Source organism: Astatotilapia calliptera, chromosome 14 (assembly GCF_900246225.1).
Source record: "Astatotilapia calliptera chromosome 14, fAstCal1.2, whole genome shotgun sequence".
NCBI classification, from domain to species: Eukaryota; Metazoa; Chordata; class Actinopteri; order Cichliformes; family Cichlidae; genus Astatotilapia; species Astatotilapia calliptera.
In genome coordinates this window covers 21,035,690-21,060,093 of record NC_039315.1, presented here as the reverse complement: position 1 = coordinate 21,060,093, position 24,404 = coordinate 21,035,690, and the positions used below count along the sequence as shown (strand labels likewise).

The window sequence follows — 24,404 nt, the reverse complement described above, 5'->3', positions numbered from 1 at the left end:
AACTAGTCAAGTAGGCTGCCAAAAGTTCTACAGGTCTACAGCAACACTGAAGGAGCTGCAGGAATTTCCAGAAAGTGCAACCATGCTGGTTGTATACTACTTGGAACGACAAACTCCAATATTCTCCATAGGTTTGGAGTTTGAGGTAGGGTTGCAAGACGGACTAAAGAAAAAAACAAAACAAAAACAATCAAGCTCAGCTACAATTTGCAAAAACAAAGCTCCCCGGAAAAAAAATCAAGTTTCCCAAAAACATGTGGGAAATTTTTGCCAAAAGATATGTTTTGGTGTTGCAACACCAAAAGAACACCATACCTATGGTAAAGCATGGCGGTGGCGGTGGCATCCTGTCATTTCAAGAATTTTATATTATAAGACCCTAAAAAATTATAAAGAAATACCAATTAGTTCTGGAACCTCTCAGATGTAAACTATATTCAATTGTGCAGGTTAGAGGTCACATTAAAGGTGGGAAAAGTTTTGAAATGATCTATTATGGTCACATAAAACTGTTATTTTAACATTTTACACATACTATCTACTGCATATATGTAGCGACAAAATGCATTTATTATGCAAACATATGTAACTGAAACAAACTTTTGAAACACATTTCTTCATTTGTCCTTTTATTTTTATTTCAGTGAAAATTATCTCATGGTAACATTGCTAGTAGCACATTTATGTTAAATTCCAAATTGGGACTCTACACCAGGTTCATCAAATGCGATCCCTGCACTGGGAAACACATGGTGGTTTGTGTAAGAAGTACAACAAAACAATAAAACAGAATTTTTCTAGCCCTGAGTCTTGGTGCAGTCATGTGGTTTCCACCACTGTGAAAACTGTAACACTTTCTTCCTCTGGTCATCAAAATTTTCTTTAATCATCTTTCTCCAACGCCGAGGCTCCAAGTCCAGCATGCCTCCTACAACTTCCTGTAATAGAAGAAAGAGAGGTCACTCGTACTGAAATTTTACTGTATTGTAACCAGAAAAAAAAAAAACAAAAGAAAAAAGCCCAAGGAGATGCATGACGTGTAAGAGTCTCAAAACACCCGCTGACCTTGCCAAAGTAATGAGGGAACTTCTGTTCGTTTTCAATGACATGAGCAAAGCCCCCCTGGAGTCCAAAGTCTACGGCAAAGTATGGCAGACTCCGAGGAACCTGGGAAGGCAATAAAATAAAAATGAAAATTACCATTTCAAAAGGAACACAGAGGAGCAGAAGAAGAAAGTTGAAAGAAAAGTTGCACAGAAAACAACACAAGGCAGAGGGCAGAACAAAAACAGAGAGAAATACTAAGTAACCAGATTAAGAATGAATTAACTGCACAGAGTAAAAATTAACCTACAGCTTGCCGAATGCTTTTCGAAGAGAGGTCGACAACCTTCTTGTTCATGGCCCATTCCTCATCACACTCCATGATAGCTTTCTAAGAGAACACAGATTGTTTTTTAAAAACCACAATAGAAAGGCTATTTAAACCCCAAAGCAACCAATACACTCAATTAGACTGATGAGAGATAGGAGGTCCACACACCTTAAAATAGATAGGTGCCATATCTCCCAGCTCTTTGGGTAGTGGGATACACTCTAACACCATGTGCTGTCTCCTGCGGGGATTCATGTGCGTTTCCATGAACACACAGTCCAGCTCCTGGGCCTCGAACATCCGCACCAAAGTACGTCGGAACAGCTGAGGGCAGTAAAGTGGCACAGAGGTGAGCTCAGTTACACTTTATAGCAGCAATTTGGCTCCAATGATTTCTGCCACTGTTCTATAAATGCAGATAAAAGTTGTCCCTGTAGCCTGGAGCAACAGTATTCCGAGCACTGATGGGCTAACCTGCATTTCTGCCCATATATCCTCATCCATGCCAGTGGCAGAGCAGTGATGCTGGAGTGGACAGATGAGACAGTGGCCCTCTGTCATCGACACTCCTGCGGGCAGGCTTAGGTACACCTAAGAACAAGATCACAACACACAGACACAGATGAAATTTAGCAAAGCATGCATAAATCTATGAGGTTTAAACCTTCTCGACATTCCAAAAGTAATCACAGCCCACCTTTATCATCTATATTTCCAATTATACCTTGATGGACAACTCGAACAATTGAGGATCCAAGTATGCCAGCACAGATTCCTTTTACTTGTCCCATAACAGCCTGCGTTAACCAGCGCTTACCTTGCTTCCTATCGCCACTATAAGGTGTTTCTGGAGCTCTTTGCTGCTGAAACAGTGCTGGCATTTCTCCATTGAGGCAGCCAGCCTCCTACTCTCCCCGATGGCTTTGTTCCTCATCCTCTCCTCCTCCCTCCCCTCACCCTCCCGCTGCGCTGCGCTCGACACAAACATGTCGTCCAGCGTGTAGTTGTCGCCGTCCGTCTTCCCCATCATCTAGATTAGAGGAGAGCGATAAAGAGACAGAGACGGAGACAGAAACGGTGAGGGGGGCGTCTCTATACATTTTCTCTCATGTCTGATGTTGTTTTTTGTGTATTTTGCGGTTTGAAATTCCTGTTTCAGACTTTCAAACAAAAAGAGAAAACATACATTTTTAAAAACAGTAAAGCGATTGAAACTGTCATTATTTATTAATTAAGTCATTGCTGTAGTGTCAACTAAATGCACGCAGGTGTCGACTCTCTGTGCATTAACAGTATTCGTCAGGATGCTGACTCTAGTGTTTCTACGTCTGAGTCTTGTCACCATGGTGATCCAGCAACAGGTTGGAATCTGTGTGTATTTGAGAGAGCGAGAGTCAAGCGTCGCTCAAGTGTGTGTGTGTACATGATACGCTGTGTAGGAGTGAGTGTGTGAGAGTGAAAATTGGATTAGTTTTAGTGTGGGTGGGAATGTGTGTGTGTGTGTGTGTGTGTGTGTGTGTGTGTGTGTGTGTGTGTGTGTGTGTGTGTGTGTAGGAGTGAGTGTGAGGGCATAGAAGTGTGCAAAAGCACATACCGCATTAAGCCAAGAGCAGACAATTTTATTTTACTGCACACATGCCATCACGAGCACTCTCACACAGACTAATTAAGCATTATACGATAGCAATAAATCAACCAAACCATGCTGTCAGTCCTCACTATCACCACTGATGTTTTATTTACGGATGCACTCCTGATGCAATTTAAATTATACATCGTGAATACAGCACGCTGCTGTAGCCACAAGACACCGACATATCTGATGTTCGACCATAACGTTTCCAGAAAAATGTTAAAATGCACGGTGACGGTAAAGAAAACTACGTTGTGTGTTCTTGATAAAACAGCATTAGAGCCACACAAAGCTGCATTTCTTTTGTTTTTGGATACCCATGCACTGCAGTCACTGTTTACATTATGAAATATGTGATTGTTGAAAATAAATAAATAAACTAGCATGCCATTTTTTGTGTGGGAATGTTAATCAATTAAATTTTTTTCACATACAAGATAAAACAATTAGTCATTTGTTGCATCAATGAAGGACGTTCTGTTTTGGTGGCATTTGTGTGTGTGTGTCATTCTTTCTGTCTGTAAGCCCGATAGCATGAAAAGTTTTAACTGAACTGTGGAGGAGTGAATTCATGTTAACAATCCTTTAAAATCTGCCTTTCATCCATCAACGTCTTCAAGGTCAACTTAATGATTTATTGGTCAAAAATGGACAAAAAGCCTTAAAACTTATAAATATGAAGTGTGGTGTGTATTGTCAACAGTACAGAAAGTACCAAATAAAGATTTACAATGTTTCACATTTGACCTCTGACCTCTCCTTCAAGTTCAACAAATTGATCTGAAGCTCAAAGTGATAATAATGCTATACATTGCTATTTAAAACGGTGTTTTGTTCTGCCATTGTTTGTATTGACAACACATGATATATGCGGATGTTAAATATTAAATTACTTTGACTGTGACCTTATTTGACCTTGAAGAAGAGGTCAAACTTTCATAAAATATCTTTGATCTGTAAACTGTGCTTAAAATTCAGCTGTCTTTGTTTGTATTGGCAACACTCAGGAAATAATACGGGTACTAAAAATCACATTATAGTTTGCATCCAGACATCATCAGGCCACATTTGACCTCTTATTTCACTTTTAAATTTCACATCTGCTTTTCGTTTAAGCTGTGGTATTTTTACTGCACTACAAACATCCTAAATTATGCTTAAAAAGAATAAAGACAACAAAATGAATGTATACAAAATATAATACAATTCTCTTAAAAGTTGATGCTTCAAAAGAGGACAATAGGATGATCCAAACACAGCTATCTGATTTGAGCGAATTTGCGACTTGTTTAATTTTTATTTATTTCATTTTTTTTCCAATTAACAAAATCAGGAAAAACTATCTACCTCAAGACACCCGATCAAAGATATCAGGACCACAACAAAGGCCTCTCAAAGGTAAATTCAGGGTTATTTTGATGGCACTGTGGTGAGCAGCTGTTCAGTAGTTGGGGAGATATCGTGCTCTGGACCAAACAGTTGGCTGAACAGACACGCAGCCAGATGGGCCGCCTGAGATGACCATTTCAGCCGTACCATCTGCATACAAAAACCCACATTTACAAACAAGCACCTATGCTTTTTGGAAAATGTAACCAACACGTTTGAAGTCATACGACTGGCTTGGTGAGAATTGGAGGGATAAGAGAGGAAGATGGAGAAGAGTTAAATAAAACTGAGAAAAACACGGACAAGCGGATAAAAGGCTTAGACGGATAATTATAGATAAAGCAGAAAAGATAAGAAGGAAGGGCCGAAGAGGGAAGCAGAGTGTGATATCAAGAGAGAATAGAGAGTTTGTCTTTCTCTTTGTAAATCATCAATCTATAGCTGTGATTAGCAGTATTTATAGAAGTCCTGCCATGGTAACTGTAGATGTATTTTTAGTGTCACTCTTTGTAGGTGCAGAACGTGTCTGTGCGTGTGAGATTTTAGACACACATATGTGTAGTGAATATATAAGTGAGGCTGAGTGACTGAGACAGCAAGAGAACGTAAACGAGTAAGAAAGGCAGAGACGAGGAAAAATGTGGACAGAGCTTAAGTGTGTGGTTTTTTTTTAATTTCCATAGCAACTCCTCCATCCTTTTGTTTATTAACGCTTTGCTCTCTCTCTCTCACACACACACACACATACACACACTCTATGACTTCTGCACAGGTTCTTATCATTTTCCAACCTGCACCAAGAGAAGAAGCAAACAGCTAAAAAAACATGAGAAGGAGGAAAGAGGAAAATGTGTCTTGGCTCATGATAAAGTGCGGGCTGCAAAGCTGCTGATAGACTGACACACGCACCGCAACCTGTCAGAACTCATCTTCTGCTGTGTGTCTATTTCAACCACACAGTGGCTGAGAGAGTCTCACAGAGACAGCTAGTAGTGGAGAGAAACCAATAATGACATCGAACCAAACACTGATGTGACGGTGCAAATTTTAAATGCTGCCGTTTTCCTCAGAGAAGTGTGACAGAAAAAAAGGGGGGTAATCTTTCCCATTAACATGCATACATAGTTAGTTTTGCCATATTTTGTGTCCACTATCTTCAAGTTTGTGTGTTGCTGATCTTACCTGCTGCCAGGGGTATAAGCAGACCAAAATCAATATGCCCTGCATTTGTCAAGGTTCATTGATTGCTTACATTTTTTCAGTGTATGAACCCAGTCTGAAATGGGAGAAGAACAAAACCCATCCCTGACAGCATGTATGAACTCAAAGAACTCAGACTCAAAGAAGCAGCTTTCGACTACTCCCTTTATTTCCAAAGGGAGTAGCCAGAGCAGTCGGACTGGCACAGATTTTACAGCAGATTCACCTCCTGATGCAAACCTGCCATTTATCCAGGTTTGAGACCAGCTTCTGGCAGCACACCGCCTTGTGACCCCCGATGGGTTTGTATCTGCTCCTTAACTTAACTCGAACCAGAGATCTTTTCCATGTATCCACTACAATGTGACTCAAGACCAGCCCCCAAGATTGAAACCGGCTTTTGTTTGTTTGGATCCACTATGTCCTTAATTAATATAAAAACCGACTTTTGCCTCCTTTATTTCTGTTTCCTAGATAAAATATAAAATAATATAGTGGCAGGGATACCGCACACTGCTTAGCTGTTGTTTCAGGACTGTGGACAGGAGCCCTGTTTGTTCGCAAACATGAGGAAATTTAAATTAAAAACAAAACAAAGAAAAGGTGTAAAAGATGCGCCTCATTGGTCCTGCAGGGATAAAACTTGGTTGAGGTTTTCATTAATTTTTTTAATCAACTAATTTTTTGCTGTCCTGAGTAACAAAGCAAATACAATGTCGAGAAGACACTGACATGAATATTACGCACTGCAGAACAAAGCTCCAATGTGAAAGTTTCCAGTCTTTTGGAGATGCAGTGGCTGCATATTACCAGGTGTGCGCCCTGATCAGTTGATACTACAATCAGCTGATTTGAGTTTGTAGAAAATGGTGGAAATATACAAGTTCTGAGGAGTGGGGAAATGGACATTACCTTTATTTTTAATTGCGTAGAAGGACAAGAGTGAAACGGTAAAGCGCAATCTGCATCCAGGACAGGAAAAAATTGCATTATACTGCTAACACAACATACGGTCTTTGAAAGCATCTGCACAAACAACATGCTAACACAAAGTTAACAAGGTATCCAGAGCAATGTTAAGCCTGAGTGCATGCCAACCCCATCCTCACAGCCTGAACCTGATCAGGCTTTTAGCACTGTAGCCTCCATTTTTCCCTACAAATGGTTCTACAGTACAACAGCAGTAGCGATTGCTTCGAAGTCTCTTTGGGCTGATTTTTAGCTTTTCTCTGTGTTAGTCGGCTTGTGTTCAAACCTAAACACTAAAAAAAAAAAGAGATTATACGATTTATATTGTAAATAAATAAGCATTTCAGAAGTTAAATAAAGATATTGCACAATTATGGTGAAATGTCTTCTTACCTTGGCAGCCATACGAGAGTAAAGGGCATTCTGATCCTGTGCAGAGCTCATCTTCTCCCTTCTCACCATCTCCTTTAGACCGACATTGTCATCATCTTGGAAGTAACGGACACGCTCACCGTCAACATGCGTCTCGATCTGAAACGAGACAGAAAGACAGTAGTATGAAAAAGAAGCAAAGAGAGACAAGATTTTTTTGAAATCACTGGAAATTGGGTGTGATGTTTAAAATAAGCACTCCCAGAAGATTAAAGTCTATTCAAAACATCTGAAATCATATATTTGACAGGAGGTGCGAGACAGTGGACAGAAAAAAAGAATCAGGAAGAATAAAGGAGACTAGACTGCTCTATAAATTTATAATGACCATAAACTGAGGGCTTTGTTTCTTGTATACAAGTTTCAGCTCAGAGGCAGGTGCTTGTTGTCTTTTCACACACGATGAATATCACAAAAAAAAGAAGTCAAATAGCTGGATACAAGCCTCTTATTAGCTCCCCATCTCTCAACACCTCTGTTGCATCAATGCCCAGGACCCTCTCAGTCTTTTTTTTTTTTTCCTTCCCCCCAAGCGTTGGCAAGCTGATACAACAAATAGATTATTTATCTAATTTCTTGCATTACATAATTTTTCTTTCCTTACCGGTTTCTTCTTTCGCCGTCCTCCGTGCTGTTCCTGAGGTCCAGATGGGGCATTGACAGGCCAGGCCCGACCTGACTCATCTGTTCTGAACAGCAGGATTTCCCGGTCTTCACTGGTCCCATCTGAGGCCTGAAACAAATCAAGTGGGTAATTTTAAGGTCTATTTAATTCTGTAAATACACAAAATTATATCTGTGCAGGCGCTCAACCTTTAACCATTCAACAACCACAAACTGTAACAAGAAAGGTAATTTTAAAAACAAGTTTTGATGATATTTTAAAAAAGAAAACTATTTGAAATGTACTAGCAAGGTGACGTTTTCAGTCTCATCACTCAGATCACTGCAGAGGAGGAGGATGGATCTAATGTTTGTGGATCTGTCAGATTTCACAGGCTGTCGAGACAGAGGAAGCAGCTGAGTTTCAACTAATAATCTGGGCTCCTTCAGAATAAAAATACATCCTACTTGCAGTGAAATTTTAAATGGCTTGAAAGGGCTGGACTTGAGCTTTCATATCATTCTGAATAAAACACAGGACTAACATCTCCATATTTTACGTATACTCTCCTAATCTTTACTTTGGTGAGAGTTATCAGTTTGATTCGATCAATACAGAAGGAAAGACGTGTGTAACTGCAGTTTAATTAAAGTTTTAAAGTTTTGACAGGCAGACGGGAAAGAAGAACAAAGAAGATGAGAGGACGCCACATGAAAATGAAAACTGGGTGGTCAGGGTGGGGATACATGGCGATATTGTATCATTTTATCAACAGAGGCACACAAAATACAGATACTTTATTAAATACATTAAAATACTCTGGGACTACTATGAACAACAGGGCTGGCCTCATGCACGCAAATCCTGCAGTAACGTTAGATGAGCAAACTTACATCTCAACAAAAAAAAACATCCAACACTGGGCGCACCAAGCTTGACAAAGCTACTTCCTATTTCAGAGCATCCAATGCCTCAGTCACGTGGGTCAAAATAAGACAGCATCTTCTTTGCATCTACCGATTGCAACATGTGGTGACAAAAGCTTCTTTTCAACTAGCACCTGCTCAGCTTGGCTCTACTCGGTTTTTAGGATTTTCCGATCAGAAACAGATTGTTAGCTTGAACCCATTCGATCACGTATCACAGCGATCGCAGACCGACTGTCTCGAAGCAACATTTATGGCAGGTTTCAGTCACAGTGTTGGTATACTTGACGATTTCATTTCAAGAGTAGGATAACTTTATCTTATTGAATTAAAAGATATGACAAAGTTTAACTTTAAGGAGATAATTTCCAGTTGAAAAATGTGATAAATCACAATATCTGTTATTGCAAAACTCAGCATCTCACAAAATGTCAAAAATTGCAATAATCTTATGTGAGCAGTGAAGTATTGTGTAATATTCTACTGTGGTGTGCCTGGTGATTCCCATCTCTATGGGTGAGAAGACAAAAATCTAAATAATAGAAGAGAATATTTCCTCCACGTTAGTCACTATAGTACGGCCTTAAGTCTCCACACATTGCAAAAAAAAAACACTAAATACAAGCCAGACATTCAACAAGAGTCAAAACACTGAACACTGAAAAGAAGCCAACTGCCTTCTATAACAACACAAACTGGAAGGATCTCAAATGAGTGCAAATCAAAACCACTTCATCTTTACAGTGCTGAAGTACCTCTCGGCTGATAAGTGCACTAAAACCTAAGAATTATTACATTTTCCCTGAACCCTTACCAGGTATTTCATTCTAGTCCTTTCATTTGGACAGGGAAGCCTTTCTTGGGGATAAATCTGGCCTAACCTACAAATAATGATCTACAGATTATAGGAATAATCACACTGTTTTTCATGTCTTTATAAAGTTGTTGAGCGTCTGCTCATCTAAGAAATATGCAACCATTTGTCTGGGTATCCAGCTGCGTGTGAAGCCAGAAAAGACATTAGTAAGACAGTAAGTAGAGAAGAAGCAGTGCCCTGACGTTAGAGGACTGAATTGTCTGCGCTATGGACACAGACATGGTAGCACATGCATCCGGCCCCTTTCACTTGGCCCCACTGGTGTTCTCTTATTTCAAACATATACACATACATACATCATGCACACTTATCCTGACCTCTGATAGGAGAGTGCGTCAGCACACTACAAGACATTTGTGCCTCATTAGGAATCTGGTGAAGCGGCTGAACAGGAGCAGTTTCCAGACAGCGCGACGTAAGAGCTGAACAGAAACACGACTTCAAACAAATAAATTATTTTTACAAGCAGTCCCCCATGACAGCAGAGTTCACTTACATCTGAAGGTGTGTGTGTGTGTGTGTGTGTGTTATATACACAGGACACGTTTAGTCCTGTATATATCAGCCCTTTCACCCTTTCAGATACAGGATGTGTAACAGTGCTGGCCTTATCACTTTTGCTAAAATGCTGTTATTCTATCATTTAGAAACAGGTCACTGCTACATTGTTGTTCTTCATGCTTTCATTTAGATATACTAACAAGTGAGAAAGCCACAGTGAGTGTGCAACATTGGGTGCTGGATATAAATATGTGAGAATGCTGCTAAAAACAGACATCCGGCTCAAAACTTCTCTAAGGAAGTCATTCTGAGCCTCCTTTGCATCTTTCCACAGCTGCATGGCTCATTCCTGTCTGCATAGTCTTACAGATTTCAAAACAAAATTTCTGGATGTGTTTTTTTTTAGGGGGGTGGGGGGGGGAGGTGGGGGTTCCTCCATTCCCTTGGAGGTCATAATCTTATACATATCTATGCATTAATAGATGTGGATTAGTCTTATGTCACACTAAAAGTGATACGTAAATGTTTTTAGGTCTGACCCACTAAGGCTGCTGTTGTAACACAAAAATTGAGTGACTCGGATGTGAAGCTGACATGGTCAGACTTCTGTGATCTGGAAGGTGTCTTTAGGGACAGTTTCTAAAGCTGGGAATAAAGAAACGTACAAAAACACGTTTTCCTTTTTGTGAAAAATAAAAATGTTTTGTTCTCTGTCTTGTTCGACCATCTTTGTGTCATTTAGGAATGCTACACGGCTTTTCGCACGAAAAGCAAACCGCATTGAGAACAACCCTGTAACCAACCGCACAGCTTCATGGTCATCTTGTGTTATTGAGAGGTGTTTTTAATATTCTGTCTCCCTTTTCAATAACTAGTTAGATAAAGTTAGATGGTGACTTTGTAAAGTATCTACAGACCTGGTTTGATTTGGCTGCTTCTTGTAGCTTCTTCCTGGCAGCATGTTTCTCTTTGGCTTTATGAGCTGCTTCCAGTTGTGATTTCAGCTTCTCAATGACGGCCTAAATCACACACAGACACACACACAAAAACAGAAATTTAGTTATAACACAAAGAACACAATGTTCATATATAACATAAGTTTAAAGCTTTAGAGAAAACTTTCCCAAGACAGGAGACCTTGACCAATCAAAGATCCTTTCAGACCTGATCAGGTGAGTATAAACAAGAGAAGGAAGTCCCCACAGTTTAGTAAGATTTCCTAATAAAGTGGGAGGTTAGTGTAGTGCACTGATACCTTCATTAAAGCCAAGTGTGTGACTGTGAACTGCACTTATGGAACACAGGTGTGCAAACATAGACATAGTTTGATTGCTTTATCATGTAGGGAGGTGATTATAGCCAGGATGGTAACACTGTAACAGGCAGCTCTGACACGCACCAGAAGAAATCCCATAGCACTCTTAGAATCGACACAGGAAAACAGACAGAGGAAGGCTCGAGTGCGCGGATCAATGAATGCTATAAATTAACAGATCCCCTGATGTGCTGTTAAATCCATCCAAAGATGAGAGTTGAAGCATATGTGCCGAGGAAAGGCAAATCAATATCAACTCTCCCACAAAGCCGAACAACTTAACTCTGGATTTCACAACAAATATGAACTTTAGAGGTTTTTTCACATCAACAAATTCTGACTTATTCATGTAGTCATATCCATGTGTGTTTATATGCTATTGATCATCTGAGACTATTGTACTATACAAGCGATTAATCAAACTGAATACTGAATTGCCACAATACCAGAGGATTTTTCAACTCTGTGTCAAAACGGGAGGTTGCATTAAACCGGACAATGTTCCGTTATGAATGATGTTTGTAGCATACAGTCAGTTCTAAAGGCGTTTCTGTATCCATCAATCCATCTGCTGCCACTAATCCAGGTCCAGGTGTTGGGGCAGCAGTCTAAGAAGTCTCTAAGCTCTAACAGACATCGTTCTCCAGCTGTTCTAGGAAGACATTCCCAGGCCAGCCGTGAGTCACGTTCTCCCCAGTGCTTCCCCTTGTTCTGCCCCAGGGCCTCTCCCAGGTGGACTGAAACACCTCACCCAGGTGGTGTCCACCTCAACTGGGTCCTTTTGGTGTGAAGGAGTAACAGGTCTAGTCTTGGGCCCTCCTGAATGTAGTGCAGTTCAACATATTTTGCTGCTTTGGAGGAAATTAATGCCCGAGTTAAAACAGGTTGACAGAAGGTCAGCAGTAATAAATAACTGCCTCACCGTATTGCCCATGATCTCTGCCTTTATTAGCTTGGACCCTAGTTTGTTCAGCTCCTCCTCTGACAACAGTGGAACCTCTTCCTCCTCCTCCTCTTCTTCTTCCTCGCCTTCGCTCTCAGCCCTAAATAAACACACAGAGGAGAGACTGAAGGGTGCACTAAAACAAAGAGGTGAAAAGGAAAATTTAAAACATGTCACCGATTTACTATATGTCAAATTCATAACTCTAAATAGAAACCTGCAAAATTAAATTGTCCATTAAGTTTAAAAAATAAAAATTCACTTGAACGGTGTTCCTCTTTTCCTTTAGACTTTTCCGTACTCCACCTTCCAAACGGCCGCTTTCAAAGACACAATGATGCCACCCTGATAAGAGGCTTTATCTTCTAATTGGAAATGTATTTGTGAAGGTTTTAATTTTAACCATATAGTTGTTTGCTTCTGCGTTTATGTGCTATGAATCATTTGAGTCTTTGAGCCCTCCAGAGATCATTACATCCTTGCCTTGAAGGATTAGCTCTGCAGCCTGGGAAGCGTCGTTCTAGGCTATTACACTTCTCACAGCATCATTTCATGCTGCTGCCACACTGTAGACTCATTTCATGCTGCAGGGGTTCTGAGTGCCGTTTTACCCAAACAACTCAGCTTAATGAGGCAAAACAGAACAACTGTGAAGCCTTTACATAGCACTGATACTCCAACATCTGGCCTACAACAAAGGACCATGTTGGACTTGAAGTTACTGCAGTTATTTTTAAATTCTTCATAATGTTTGTCTCACAAATTGCAAAATAAATTAAACATTTCGGTGTTAGAAACGCAAGGTTATGCTGAAAACCCTGTTCTAAAAAGGTTTTGTCTGAGATTAGTATGTATGTATGTATAATACAGAGGCGAATAAGAGAGACGGAAATTCTTTTTTTTTTTTTTTTAAAAAGAAGACTTGCAGGGGGCATGGTGGAATTAGCTAAACTGCATCAGTCTGCCTACTGGGAAACGCTGTGTGAAGGAGCTCATAACAAATGCTTTCACAAAGTGACTGATGTCCGACACCAGAAACATGGAGCAAACAGCATTGTGGCAGAAACTCCGCTGCAGGGGCCATTTACAGTTTTAGATACAGCAAAAAAACAAACAAACAAAAAACAGCATAGATAAAAGACAACTGGCTAAGCTTAGAGCTTAGTCTGTCTGTTCATATGCAACAGTGGTTAAGATATTATTAGGTAAGCTAGCATGTAGGAGAGAAAAATATGAGAATGTTTATAAATTGCACCTATTGCAGCTTTATGCAGTTTAACATCATAGAAAGTTTTGGTTTTTATGCATTAAAATAATTTTTAAAAAACTTTAAACCTTGGTGGTGCAGCAGGTTGAGGAACAGTTACAGTCTTCTCAGCATCTCTCTTGTTTTCCTGTTGTGGTTTATCAGAGGTGTCAGATTCACAGGCAGGACTGCTGCTCTTCTTCCAGGCTGGAGCTCTGCTGGAGTCTTCATCATCAGAGCTGGGTTTCAGGAACCCTTTGGATGGTCGTGCAGGAGGAGGAAGACGCTGAGGAGCTGGAGAGGAACGAACTAAAGATTAGGGACGTGCACAAATAGTTGACAAGATGACTAATCGTCTCTTCTGTCACTAGTCGGTACCAAACGTACCAGTCGCAGACTAATTGCAATCATTGTAACTGATGCCCAATGATGGTAAATAGTAGTGTCCTAAATGTTATGTAGCCATGTGCCGCCAGATGAAGCATCGTTGCTGAGAAACTTCATAAATTTGTTAACCTTGGGCTGACATTTTTATTGACATTATTATTGTTAATTTTTAAAGGCAAAAGAATGAGATCACAGACACAAGTGTGGAAAATGAGCTTTCGTCGAAGGGTGGATGGACTTTAGCATAGGAGGAGGAGTTCACTCGTTCAGGAGGGGGTTTAGAGTGGAGCTGCTGCTTATCCACATTGAAAGAAGCAACGTTAAGGTGTTTTGGTGTTTTCTCACACAGGATTAAAAATAAGACGGCCACCTCCTTTTGACTAAGGAGAAAATAAAAGGAAAAAAAAACAACCGAAAAACAAAAATTGATTACCCAGTGATTGCATCGTCAAGTGACCGATCGCAAGCAGTTATAATGGCCAAGTAGTCACTCAGAGGCAGCACCCTCAGCCTCTGGCGATCACTTTTGATTGTATAGGTTGCCTGGTGGGAGGAAACCTGCCTCCGAAAAAAATCGCGGTCCGACTCAGACTGACTGCAATCACTCTCAGCAAAGGTCTGCAGATCTGCAATACGTCTCTTTGCAAGAGCTGTACCAATGTACCTGCACATGTGATGTGACAATAAAAGTGATTTGATTTGATTTGAAGAGGTGACTTGACTCAAATGGGTGCCAACTGTATGACTCTGGTTATAATCCCATATTTATATGGGATTTATATTCCATATTTATACACCATATATGCCATTTTGTGGTTAAATGTGATTCTACAGCAACTACATCAGAATTTGTGGAGGAATTTCTGAATTTCTAATTCAAATCTATGAGGTTCTGGCTGGACTCTGCATGTGAATTTCTGTTTGTAGATGCCAACAGATTAGCATTTTTTTCCACCGTCTACCTTGTAAACTGACAGCAGACTGTCTTATCACAGTTTTAACGCCATCTCGATGCACTCAAGTTGCTTTGTAAACATCAGCTGACTGCGAGTGGTCGCAGACATGTTCACCGTCTTCAAAGCAAAGTGAATAAGATCACAAATTAATAGTGCATGGTCACAATTCTTATGGCCATGTCATGATCTCCAATTGCTGTTTTTCCTATAATGACTGTAGCATTATGTAGCAAATGTTCCCTAAATGGGATTAATATATTGATGCTTCTTTGTACATATAAGAAAAGGTCTTGACGCAAACTCACTTTCACCACTGTCATCATCTTCTGAGGGTTTGAGGAAGCGGCCTTGCAATGATCCAAGCGTGAGGGAGCGTTGATTCCAGCTTTGCCCAGAAGATGATGCTGCTGCATCAGTCCTACCTTTTTCTCTTTCTCCATCCCTACACCTATCCCCATCTTTCTCTCTGCTTGCATCTCTGCCTCGTCCTCTATCCCTGTCCCTCTCTCCTTCTCTGTCTCTATTCCTGTTCCTTTCTCTATCCTTTTCATTTTCTCTATACCTGTCTCCATCTCGACCTCGCTCCTCCTCTCTTCCTCTATACCCTCCCCTTCCACCGTGGTATCTTTCTCGGCTTTCCGATGACGAGTCTTTGTCCTTTTCATTTTTTCTCCACCGATCTCTGTCTTCCCCGTCCTCATCCTTTCTCTTCCACCTCTCCCTGTACTCCTCTTCTCCTTTCCTCCACCCGCCTCTGCTTGTGCCATCTCCTTCTCTTCTCTTCTGGTCGTACATAGCTTCTTCAGCCTCATCAAGTCTCTGCTGAAATTCTTCCATTGACTATAAAAAGACAGAAATACAAAACACCACAAGGCAAATGTTCTCAGTTCAGATCTTCAGATCACATACCTGAACTTTACTCTGGACCTAAGGCACATAAAACAAAAAGTGGCAGGAAACAATAGAGTGAATGCATAATGTATCTGGTGTATAATTTCCAGCAGGCTACTCTGATGTGTAAAAATTTTGTTGGCCTCAGATGCAGGTGACTCTGAAGGTATTTTTACTGCAGTTCAACATGAATCAGGCAAAAAAAAGCAGCAGCTTTCTGGCTGCCTGACTAAGCTGAAAGTCAGCTGCGTTACTATAAGAAACAAGAGCTGCGCTGCTGACAAAGTTTTGACAAAGGAAACAGAAGTCATGCACACAGAAAAACACACACGCTCTATTCACACAATGTTCTGACAGTGAATTTTTTCTGCGCTGATAAATAGATGCACAAACGCTGAAACTGCTGAAAGTGACACAACAAAGGACACCAGGCACTGTGTGTGTGTGTGTGTGTGTGTGTGTGTGTGTGTGTGTGTGTGTGTGTGTGTGTGTGATGTCAAACAGCAAAGACACAGATTAATAATAGAACAAGGTGTCCAAGGTGTCTCTTTCCTCCCACAGTAGTGAGGGAATATGTGTGCATAAATCCTCGTCTTCTAAGTGCATTTGCTTTGACAGTTAAGCCTTTCTTACTAAGATAAACGTGAACGTCAGTCGATGTTTTTATGTCCAAATCTCAATTGTTATGCAGCGTCATCATCCGTTACGTGCACATGTATGTGTGCGAATGTGTCAGAGCAGCAAAAGTTAATTCTCACTCCGTATCTCTCAGCCACCACATCACTGAGGCTGCGCTGTTCCCTCTCTGCCTGCTCCTTCATCCTCTGGTAGCTTTTCCTCAGCCAGCTCAGACCACCATCATTCACTACTGGGCCTGCAGGCATACACAGGGAAAACACATACAGTTAGGTTTTTGAATAACACATTTATTTTAATAAACATATTTTTTTTACATTTTGCCTCTGTATGCCAGAGGCAAAATTAAATCAAACAACCAAGGCTGTGATTTAAGTGCAGGCTCTCTGCTTTAATTCAAAGGGTTTTACAAAATTTTTACAAATCGGTTTTGGAACTGCAGTCATTTTTATACACAGTCCCCACATTTTCAAAGGCTCAGAATCATTAGGACAAATAACTGACAGCAGTTTCATGGCGAGGCTTCTACCCTCTTTGTTTCATGGCAAATTACACAGATGAAAGATTTGGAGCTGATGCAAAATGCTACAAAAACGACACAAACAAGCAGCAGCTGAAGGTGACTGCAGTAAAGGACAGGCGGAGCATCTCAAGGGTGGAAACACACGTTTGGTGAAGCCTACGGGGTCTAGATTTCACATGGTCACTGGGTGCAAAGGATTTTCCTTCAAAAATAATCCTGATATTTAAAAGTAAGCTAGTCTGTCCAATTCATTTTAAGCAGTTCAATCATATCTTGATTGTGAATTTTAACATCACTGTGGTGGGGTACAGATGCAAAACTACAAAAAAGGAAACAGGAAAAACTGTAAAATATAAATTTCATTTAAAAGTTACAAATGTATGCACACCTTCACATTTTCTTAAGATGGGCCGATTTGGAGTATTTGCTGGGCTGATTCTAGCCCGAAGGCCTTATGTTTGACAACCCTGTACCAGACATTAACTAGCATTATCTACATTAAACTCTACAGTAGATCCAGGTGGCCTTTCACTAGTGGACTTTTTGCACACACCATCATAGAAACAAAAGAAAACAAAACCAAAAACAAACACCTAATCCCAGGTACAAAGAAAAAAAATCCACAAAAAGCGAGTGAACAAAATAAGAAAGCCAGGCTGAGGCAAAAAGAAGAAGAGTAATAGAGACGAACCCAAGGTCAGGATTAGGGAGGTGGGAAAAAACTAGATAAACACATTTCTCAAATCTATGGGAAGTTAATGTTCCTTCCAACTTCCCAGAGCAATACGACATGACGAATGCACCGACCAAAGCCAAATGTCTCTCTGGTCAAGGTCAGCAATGAGCATTTTATTTCTTTGTGTTTGGGAGCACGCCACTGCTTAAATATCTGCTTCAAAGCTGAAGAGAGGAGAGCAAAAAGCTAAAACTCTGTCGTCCTTAAAGCACGCTGTACAAATATAAGACTACAGTCTTTTTTCTGTCTCTCTCTTTTAAAAAAGTGTGGAGAAATGAGGTGAACAACATTCCTCAACCACACTAAATTTGAATTAAACATGAATACTCCATGTATTTGTTTTTGTTTCATCCTATTTTGCTTTGCTTTCAATTCAAGTTTACAAGAGGCTATGCGAGCTCTCAAGGGGAGCTTCACTTATGGTATAGAGATCACAGACACGTGCGTACATATCTGAATTTGCTTGTCAGCTTAACGCAGCTCTCTCACTTTCTTTTCCCAAATCCCCGACTCAGAAGCCTTGCTTTTCTCTTCCTCTCCTGTCACACGGCCAATTTTGTTTTCTGTCTACAAAATGCTTTTTTATTATTTTCTTTTTATCTTATTCTACCTTCTTCTGCACATTCAGAACACCAGCAAAGTCTCTGGCTAATTAAAAAACAAAAACAAACACATAAAAAACCCTCCCAAAAAACAATGCAAACTTACAGAAACTCCCTTGAGTAGGACTGTGGCTCAAAGAAATCAGTCTTTTTCAATGTGGGCAGGTTCAGGGTGAAATATAAATGTGGGGTTGAGAGGGTCACTATTTGTAATAGTAGGAATGTTCCTCTGAGGCCTCAGATTGTAAGAGTATCCAAATAAAATATCCATCAATTAAAAGGCATGCAGGAAGGGAAGATGTTAAAGCCCCCGCATAGTATTTTACAAATCATTTAGTACGTTTATTTACAATACTCGAAAACAGTATGTACAAGATCTTTCCTAAATCAAGATAGTTGCTTCAAAGGATGAGAATTAAATATGGAACTCAACTTCCAAGCCAACATGAACAAAGGTCCTTAAAGTACATAAAAAGAGAAGCTGAGAAAACACAGGAAAAAAAGTGTGATATAACCTCAAAGACAACACTACTAAGTAGGCCCAGTTTTAAAATCAATGTACATTTAAGGGACTTATTTTAAAGCCAACATTTCAAATACCAATTCGAGCGAATGGGCAGTATAGTAAACCACGGATTTGTCAAATGTCTCATTTACTTGAGCTGAAGCCCAGCAGAAGGGAGAAGGATGGAAGAGAAAACATGACAATCAAGGTCACATGAGCAAGAGAAGACAGAAAACGGGACAAACAGGTGGAACATCTGAGTAGCACACTATTTTCAGTGTTAGGTTACTCTAAATTATGTACAGAGTATAAGCTGCTCTTCACTTCAATCTAAACCAATATAACTAATGGATATTCATGTTCGCTGATGATAAAGTGAAACAAACAAATACAATTAAGAATCAAATTATATTCTGAGGAGATGAGACAAAAATCCTCAAAGAATAGTTTACATTTCGCAATCATAAAACTGGAAAACTCAATAGAGTCTAGTATGTTACCTTTTCTTGCTGCAGAATCAGTCATCTCCTCTGGGGGCAGTCCAGTTCCTCCATCTTTCCAGTATGGGTTTAGCTCTAATTTGTGCAAACCAGCCTAAGAATTATAAACACACATAAAAGGACATCTTATATTCATTTAAATAATCCAACAGGAGCACAAAAACAGTAAGCGGTGACAAACGAACGTCTCACTCACACTGATTGGGTGAGAGGTTCGACCCAAGCTGCAGAGAAACAATTTGGACATAAACGATCTCTTTAACTTTCTTAACAGCAGTTCATCAAAGCTACTTCTTACTTGACTGGCATCCTGTTAGGAATCCAAGGACGTGCTGTGCTGAGCAGTTCTCATAATTCACTGTAGGTTTTCTGTTACACCCTTAAAACAATTAATGTGATATGTACATTAAACTGTAGCTATGCCACGCACCACCAACAGTTAATGCTCAACCTGTGAGCATTAACTGCAGTGAATATTTTGCAGTTATAAAGAAAGCTACACTCATCACACGACCCAGCTCCCAGTAGTTATGACAAAGCAAGCAAATACTAGAAGGTTCGTTTTAATTTGATGATTCAGAAACTGCATGGTATGCTGAAAAGATTATTATGATGCGATGCATTTGGGTAGTGTCACTCTGCAGCCAGAAACTAAGTGGGGGAAAAAAAACAACACACACAAACCTGTTCAATGGCCTGAGCCTTGGCTCTCTCTTCCTCTTTCTGACGTTCTTTCTCAGCCCTTCTATCAGCAGTGGATGTAGTCTTCATTGCCAGGAAGTCAAAAGTCATCCATTCGTCTCTCTGCGGCGTGAGAAAGACAGTGGAGAGTTAAACGAGGAAAATACACAACTTAACACATAACACGTTTCCTCTCATATACAGCAAACAAAGAAGTGAAAAACTCCAAAAACATTTTCAAATTTGCTACTTTACGGAAGTAATTAATGAGTATGAGTACAGTTTAAAAGCAAACAAAGCTTGTGTGCACGTGTAAATGCTTTCATATCTCTATAGACAGCATCGCCTCTTATAATGAAAAATGAAAAAGGAAAGGTCATTATCATTCAGGAAACCTGATTCTACAATTAAAAATACCTTGAAAAATTACTTTCTGAGTCTAATAATTATTTAGTAAAGAAAGACTTGTTGAGGAAGTGACCTGGACATTCTGTGTTGGGCTGACGTCGCTCTCTGAAGGTTTGGACTCACTGGGAACTTGCCAGGCTTTAGTCTGTGTCTGAGGCTGAAGCTCAACCCACTCATCTTCAGAGTCCTGACACAGAGTCAGAGGAAATAAAAGGAAAAGAGAATAAGAGAGGAAATGATAACAAAGAAGGGAAGCAATAAAAAAAAAAAATCAATCAAAGAGTGACAAGAGCTGCAGTCTTCTCAATCAATAGCATTGCCACTTGACAGTGATGTCACTTTATAACAAAATAAACATGCTTTGATCATTCAGAAATGTCACAATATGAAATCTTCAACTACAAAGCTCAACGACTGCTCATTTATCAGATATCAGCTTTAAATCGGAGATAAATCTTCAGGATTTAACTTGAGGCCACGCTTAAAGGAATCCTGCAGTAAATGACTCTGTAATCTACCTGTGAGCTGTCACTTGAGCCATCTCCTGTTTCTGCCGCCTTCTTCTCTTTCTTGGCCTTCTTCTTCTTCTCTTTCTTCTTTTTTGATTTCTTCTCTTTCTTTTTTTTGCTCTTGACAGAACCCTCCTGCAGCAGATGCAGAGGGAATGATTATTTTCTCTTAACTTCACCTTAAGTTTGTTAGATAACCATAATTTGTCAAAAATGTCCACAGAATCATTTCTTAATCATAAAAGATATGCACATGTGCTTTTCCCCAGGTTAAAGTTCTCCAATAAAGAACAAACACAGCAATGTGTCTCCAACAGTGATCGACATCCATTTCCAAAATGAAATGAATAAAGAACTAAATAAATACACTATGAAATAATAAATCGTCTAATTAATTAACCAAAATTGAAAATAGATAAATAATTGTATAAAATGTGTCATTAATTACACCTTCAATAGAAAATTAATTATTTATCAAATGCATAATTAATCAAATGTACTGATTAATTGTATTTAAAAACATATTTACCTATTTAATTATTTCATGACGTAAACTGCTCCAACACAGAAAAGTGCACACAAATCAATTACACAAACCTACTGTAAAACTTAAGAAATGATTATACTGCAAAGATTTCCCCAGTGTACCAGCAGCCATTACTTCAAGGAAATAATAAAAGTTTTATTTTCTTGTAATATAAGTATTAAATTAAGTATTAAATGTATTAAAAGTATTAAATCTGTAATATAAGTCTTAAAAATACATATTTTTACGAGGCCAGTCATATTTGAGCAAACGCAGTAAGGATGGTTCATGCAACTATCTAAAGGCACTGTCTGCACGAGTATAAATGTTCCATCTTACGTCTTCTATCTGCTGCAGCCTCTCGTTGACCTCAGGGAGCATCCAAGTGTCCTCCCCTCTCTGCCTTTTCAGCTCCTTCCTCCTCTGTTCCTTGTCATACTGCTGCTTGGCCTGGATGACAAAATGGAAATAAACACTTCAAAAGTTTTACTAGCATTTGCATTGTGACATATATTTATTAGACACTTTATTAGGTACACCAGGGGGTTGGGAAGCGCATCTGTAACCGGAAGGTCCCCGGTTCGATCCCTGGGCTCTCTGTCCTGGTCGTTGTGTCCTTGGGCAAGACACTTTACCCTAACGCCTACTGGTGTTGGCCAGAGGGGCCGATGGTGCGATATGGCAGCCTCGCTTCTGTCAGTCTGCCCCAGGGCAGCTGTGGCTACAACCGTAGCTTGCCTCCACCAGTGTGAGAATGTGAGAGTGAATGAATGGTGGTATTGTAAAGCGCTTTGGGTGCCTTGAAAAGCGCTATGTAAATGCAATCCATTATTATTATTATTGGAAGAGTAAGTCAAATAACCACACGTTACAACCAAGGTATGCAAAAGAGCATTTCTGAAGCCACAACACATTGAACCTTGAGGCTACAGTGGCAGAAGAGCACACTGGGTGTCACTCTAACTAAAAACAAGAAACTGAGGCTGCAGTTCACAAGCTCACCAAAATTGGACATCAGAAGTTTGTAAACCGTCTCCTAATCTGCTGAGTCTTGATTCTTGCCATAACAGAAGAGAATATGGTAAGAATTTGGTGGAAACAACATGGGAGCATAGATTCATCCTGCCTTGTATCACCAGTTCAGGCAGCTGGTGGTTGTGTAATTGTGTGGGGAATATTTTCTTGGCACTCTTTGGGCTCCTTCATAACAAATTAGCAATGTTTAAATGCCACAGTTTAACTGCATATCACTGCATGTGTTTTTTATCCCTTTGTGACCACAGTGTGTCCATCTTAAGAAGGCTGCTTCCAGCTGGATGAAATACCATGTTACAAATAAAAAATATTAACACGTCAATGAGTTCACTGTACTCCGATGCCCTCCTCAGCCACCAGATCTCAATTCATGTGTGTTGCTATCACGTCAATAAGGACCAAAATCTGAGCAAAGTTTCCAAGACCAGTTCAGGAAGATGCAGAGCTAGCCTGATGCGGTGGCCAGAAACCGAAAAGTTGACATTAAAAATTATTAGAATTTGACAGCTCAATATCGAAAAGGCAGTCCCCAAACTCATTGTTTTGCTTATTACACAGGAGATGAGGGCTGAAGTTGTCAAATATTTAAACATTAAACGGCCTTTCAGTTTATGTTTACATGTGTGACATTGATTAATCATTTCTATTCCACTTTAAACTCAGTATAATAAATCAGGTGGCACTCTTTGCTTTAGCCACCTCAATTACGTGTGAGCAAAGCAGATAGTGTGGCTCATCTACTGGAGGCATCATCAGGTGCACTCTGTGGGAGTACCTCCATCTGCTAACAGTGTAAACAAAGCTGCACGGCAAAAAGATAACGCCCAATCGACAAACTGTGTATATATGTGATTATAACAACGAGGCCGTCCTAATCTTTAAAACGGGCAGCGCGAGTAGCTGACACTGTGGCATATATCATCTGTTAAACACATGTCTGCTATCTGCCTCATTCAGTGTTTGCCTTCTCTCTACGAGCCTGACAGGATCTGCCTGTTCAGATACACAAATGTCATCGGGTTATTGTGAAGATACACAAGTCCTGTTAGCTTTCCAACAGAGAAATGGGGACCAAAAACGACACAAAGGTGCCGGTTTATATAACAAGTACGGATAATTCCCTGAAAAGACGCTGCTGTGTCACAAAACACTCACACTAAGAGTTAACATGACTGTGGGTGTTAGCCTACTTAGCTTGCTAGCTTTCCTTTGAATAAAACGCGTATGATTTAAACCAAAAATGATGGCAAATAAACAAATTGAGATTTAATCAGAGAGATACGGTTTCGGAAGCTGACATTTCGTACCTTCTCTAGCGCCTCTTGTCGTGCCTGTCGTTTCTTTTCTTTTCTTTCATCGATGCTACTTGTACTCTCAAAACTGAGTCCGTACTCCGCCATAACAACGCCGTCAATGTTTTTGTAAAGTGTCGTAAAGCGTTGAGGTTTACGACTACTGTCGTTTTGTGGTTGTTGTAGTTCAAAAAGACGGCAGTAATTTTGTCGTCCAATGTTTTCGACTCAATTTTTTCTCCTTATCCTATTTCATTATATATGGACACTTATGATTTGGCACAATGTTTCACCTGACAGTTAACATTTACAATGACAATTTAATTCACTTCAACAGAATGTGATTTTAGTGTCTACAATGAAGATAGTAATCATAAATACAGACTGTATTTACAATCCACAGTCATTCAGCTAGGTGCTGGAAATATTCCCCAGATTTTGACCTATATTGACATGTTATCATCACATAGTTGCTGCAGATTTATTTGCTTCTTGTTTATTACTGAATTTCCTGGAGGAACCCATCCAAGGGATTAATAAAGTTTCATCTAATCTAATTATGCCAATCTCCTGTTCTACCACGTCCCAAATGTGCCCTACTGGAGTTAGATCCCATGACTCTGGAGGACATTTGAATACATTTTCATGATCAAGAAACCAGTTTGACATCATCTGAGCTTTGTGACATGGTGTGTTATCCTGCTGTAGGCGGTCATCAAAGGATGGATATAGTTTGGTCACAGAAGAAATTCGATATGGTCAGCAGGAAGACTTAGGTAAGCTGTGACAACAATGCCCAGCTGGTAC

At 39.9% G+C, this 24,404-nt stretch overlaps 1 protein-coding gene across 1 annotated transcript; it reads right to left on the bottom strand.

Moving 5' to 3' along the window:
• Positions 1-612: 612 nt before the first annotated feature.
• On the bottom strand, positions 613-23,752 carry cwf19l2 (CWF19 like cell cycle control factor 2). Its single transcript, XM_026192193.1, has 19 exons — positions 23,613-23,752; positions 21,610-21,720; positions 20,754-20,879; positions 20,309-20,422; positions 19,831-19,950; positions 19,147-19,240; positions 16,403-16,518; positions 15,059-15,593; positions 13,500-13,704; positions 12,144-12,264; positions 10,824-10,925; positions 7,603-7,731; positions 6,960-7,097; positions 2,193-2,405; positions 1,850-1,966; positions 1,544-1,699; positions 1,355-1,435; positions 1,066-1,167; positions 613-938 (listed from the first exon to the last, which is right to left on the bottom strand). The coding sequence occupies exons 1-19, from the start codon at positions 23,703-23,705 to the stop codon at positions 798-800; spliced, it is 2,814 nt and encodes a 937-aa protein (XP_026047978.1). The 5' UTR covers positions 23,706-23,752; the 3' UTR covers positions 613-797.
• Positions 23,753-24,404: the final 652 nt, after the last annotated feature.

Coding starts and splice junctions, on each gene's coding strand:
- cwf19l2 (XM_026192193.1), bottom strand. CDS start 23,705: ATGGCGGAGTACGGACTCAGTTTTGAGAGTACAAGTAGCATCGATGAA. Junction 21,721..23,612: donor GACAAGAGGCGCTAGAGAAG/GTACGAAATGTC, acceptor TTTGTCATCCAG/GCCAAGCAGCAGTATGACAA. Junction 20,880..21,609: donor GGCTGCAGCAGATAGAAGAC/GTAAGATGGAAC, acceptor CATCTGCTGCAG/GAGGGTTCTGTCAAGAGCAA.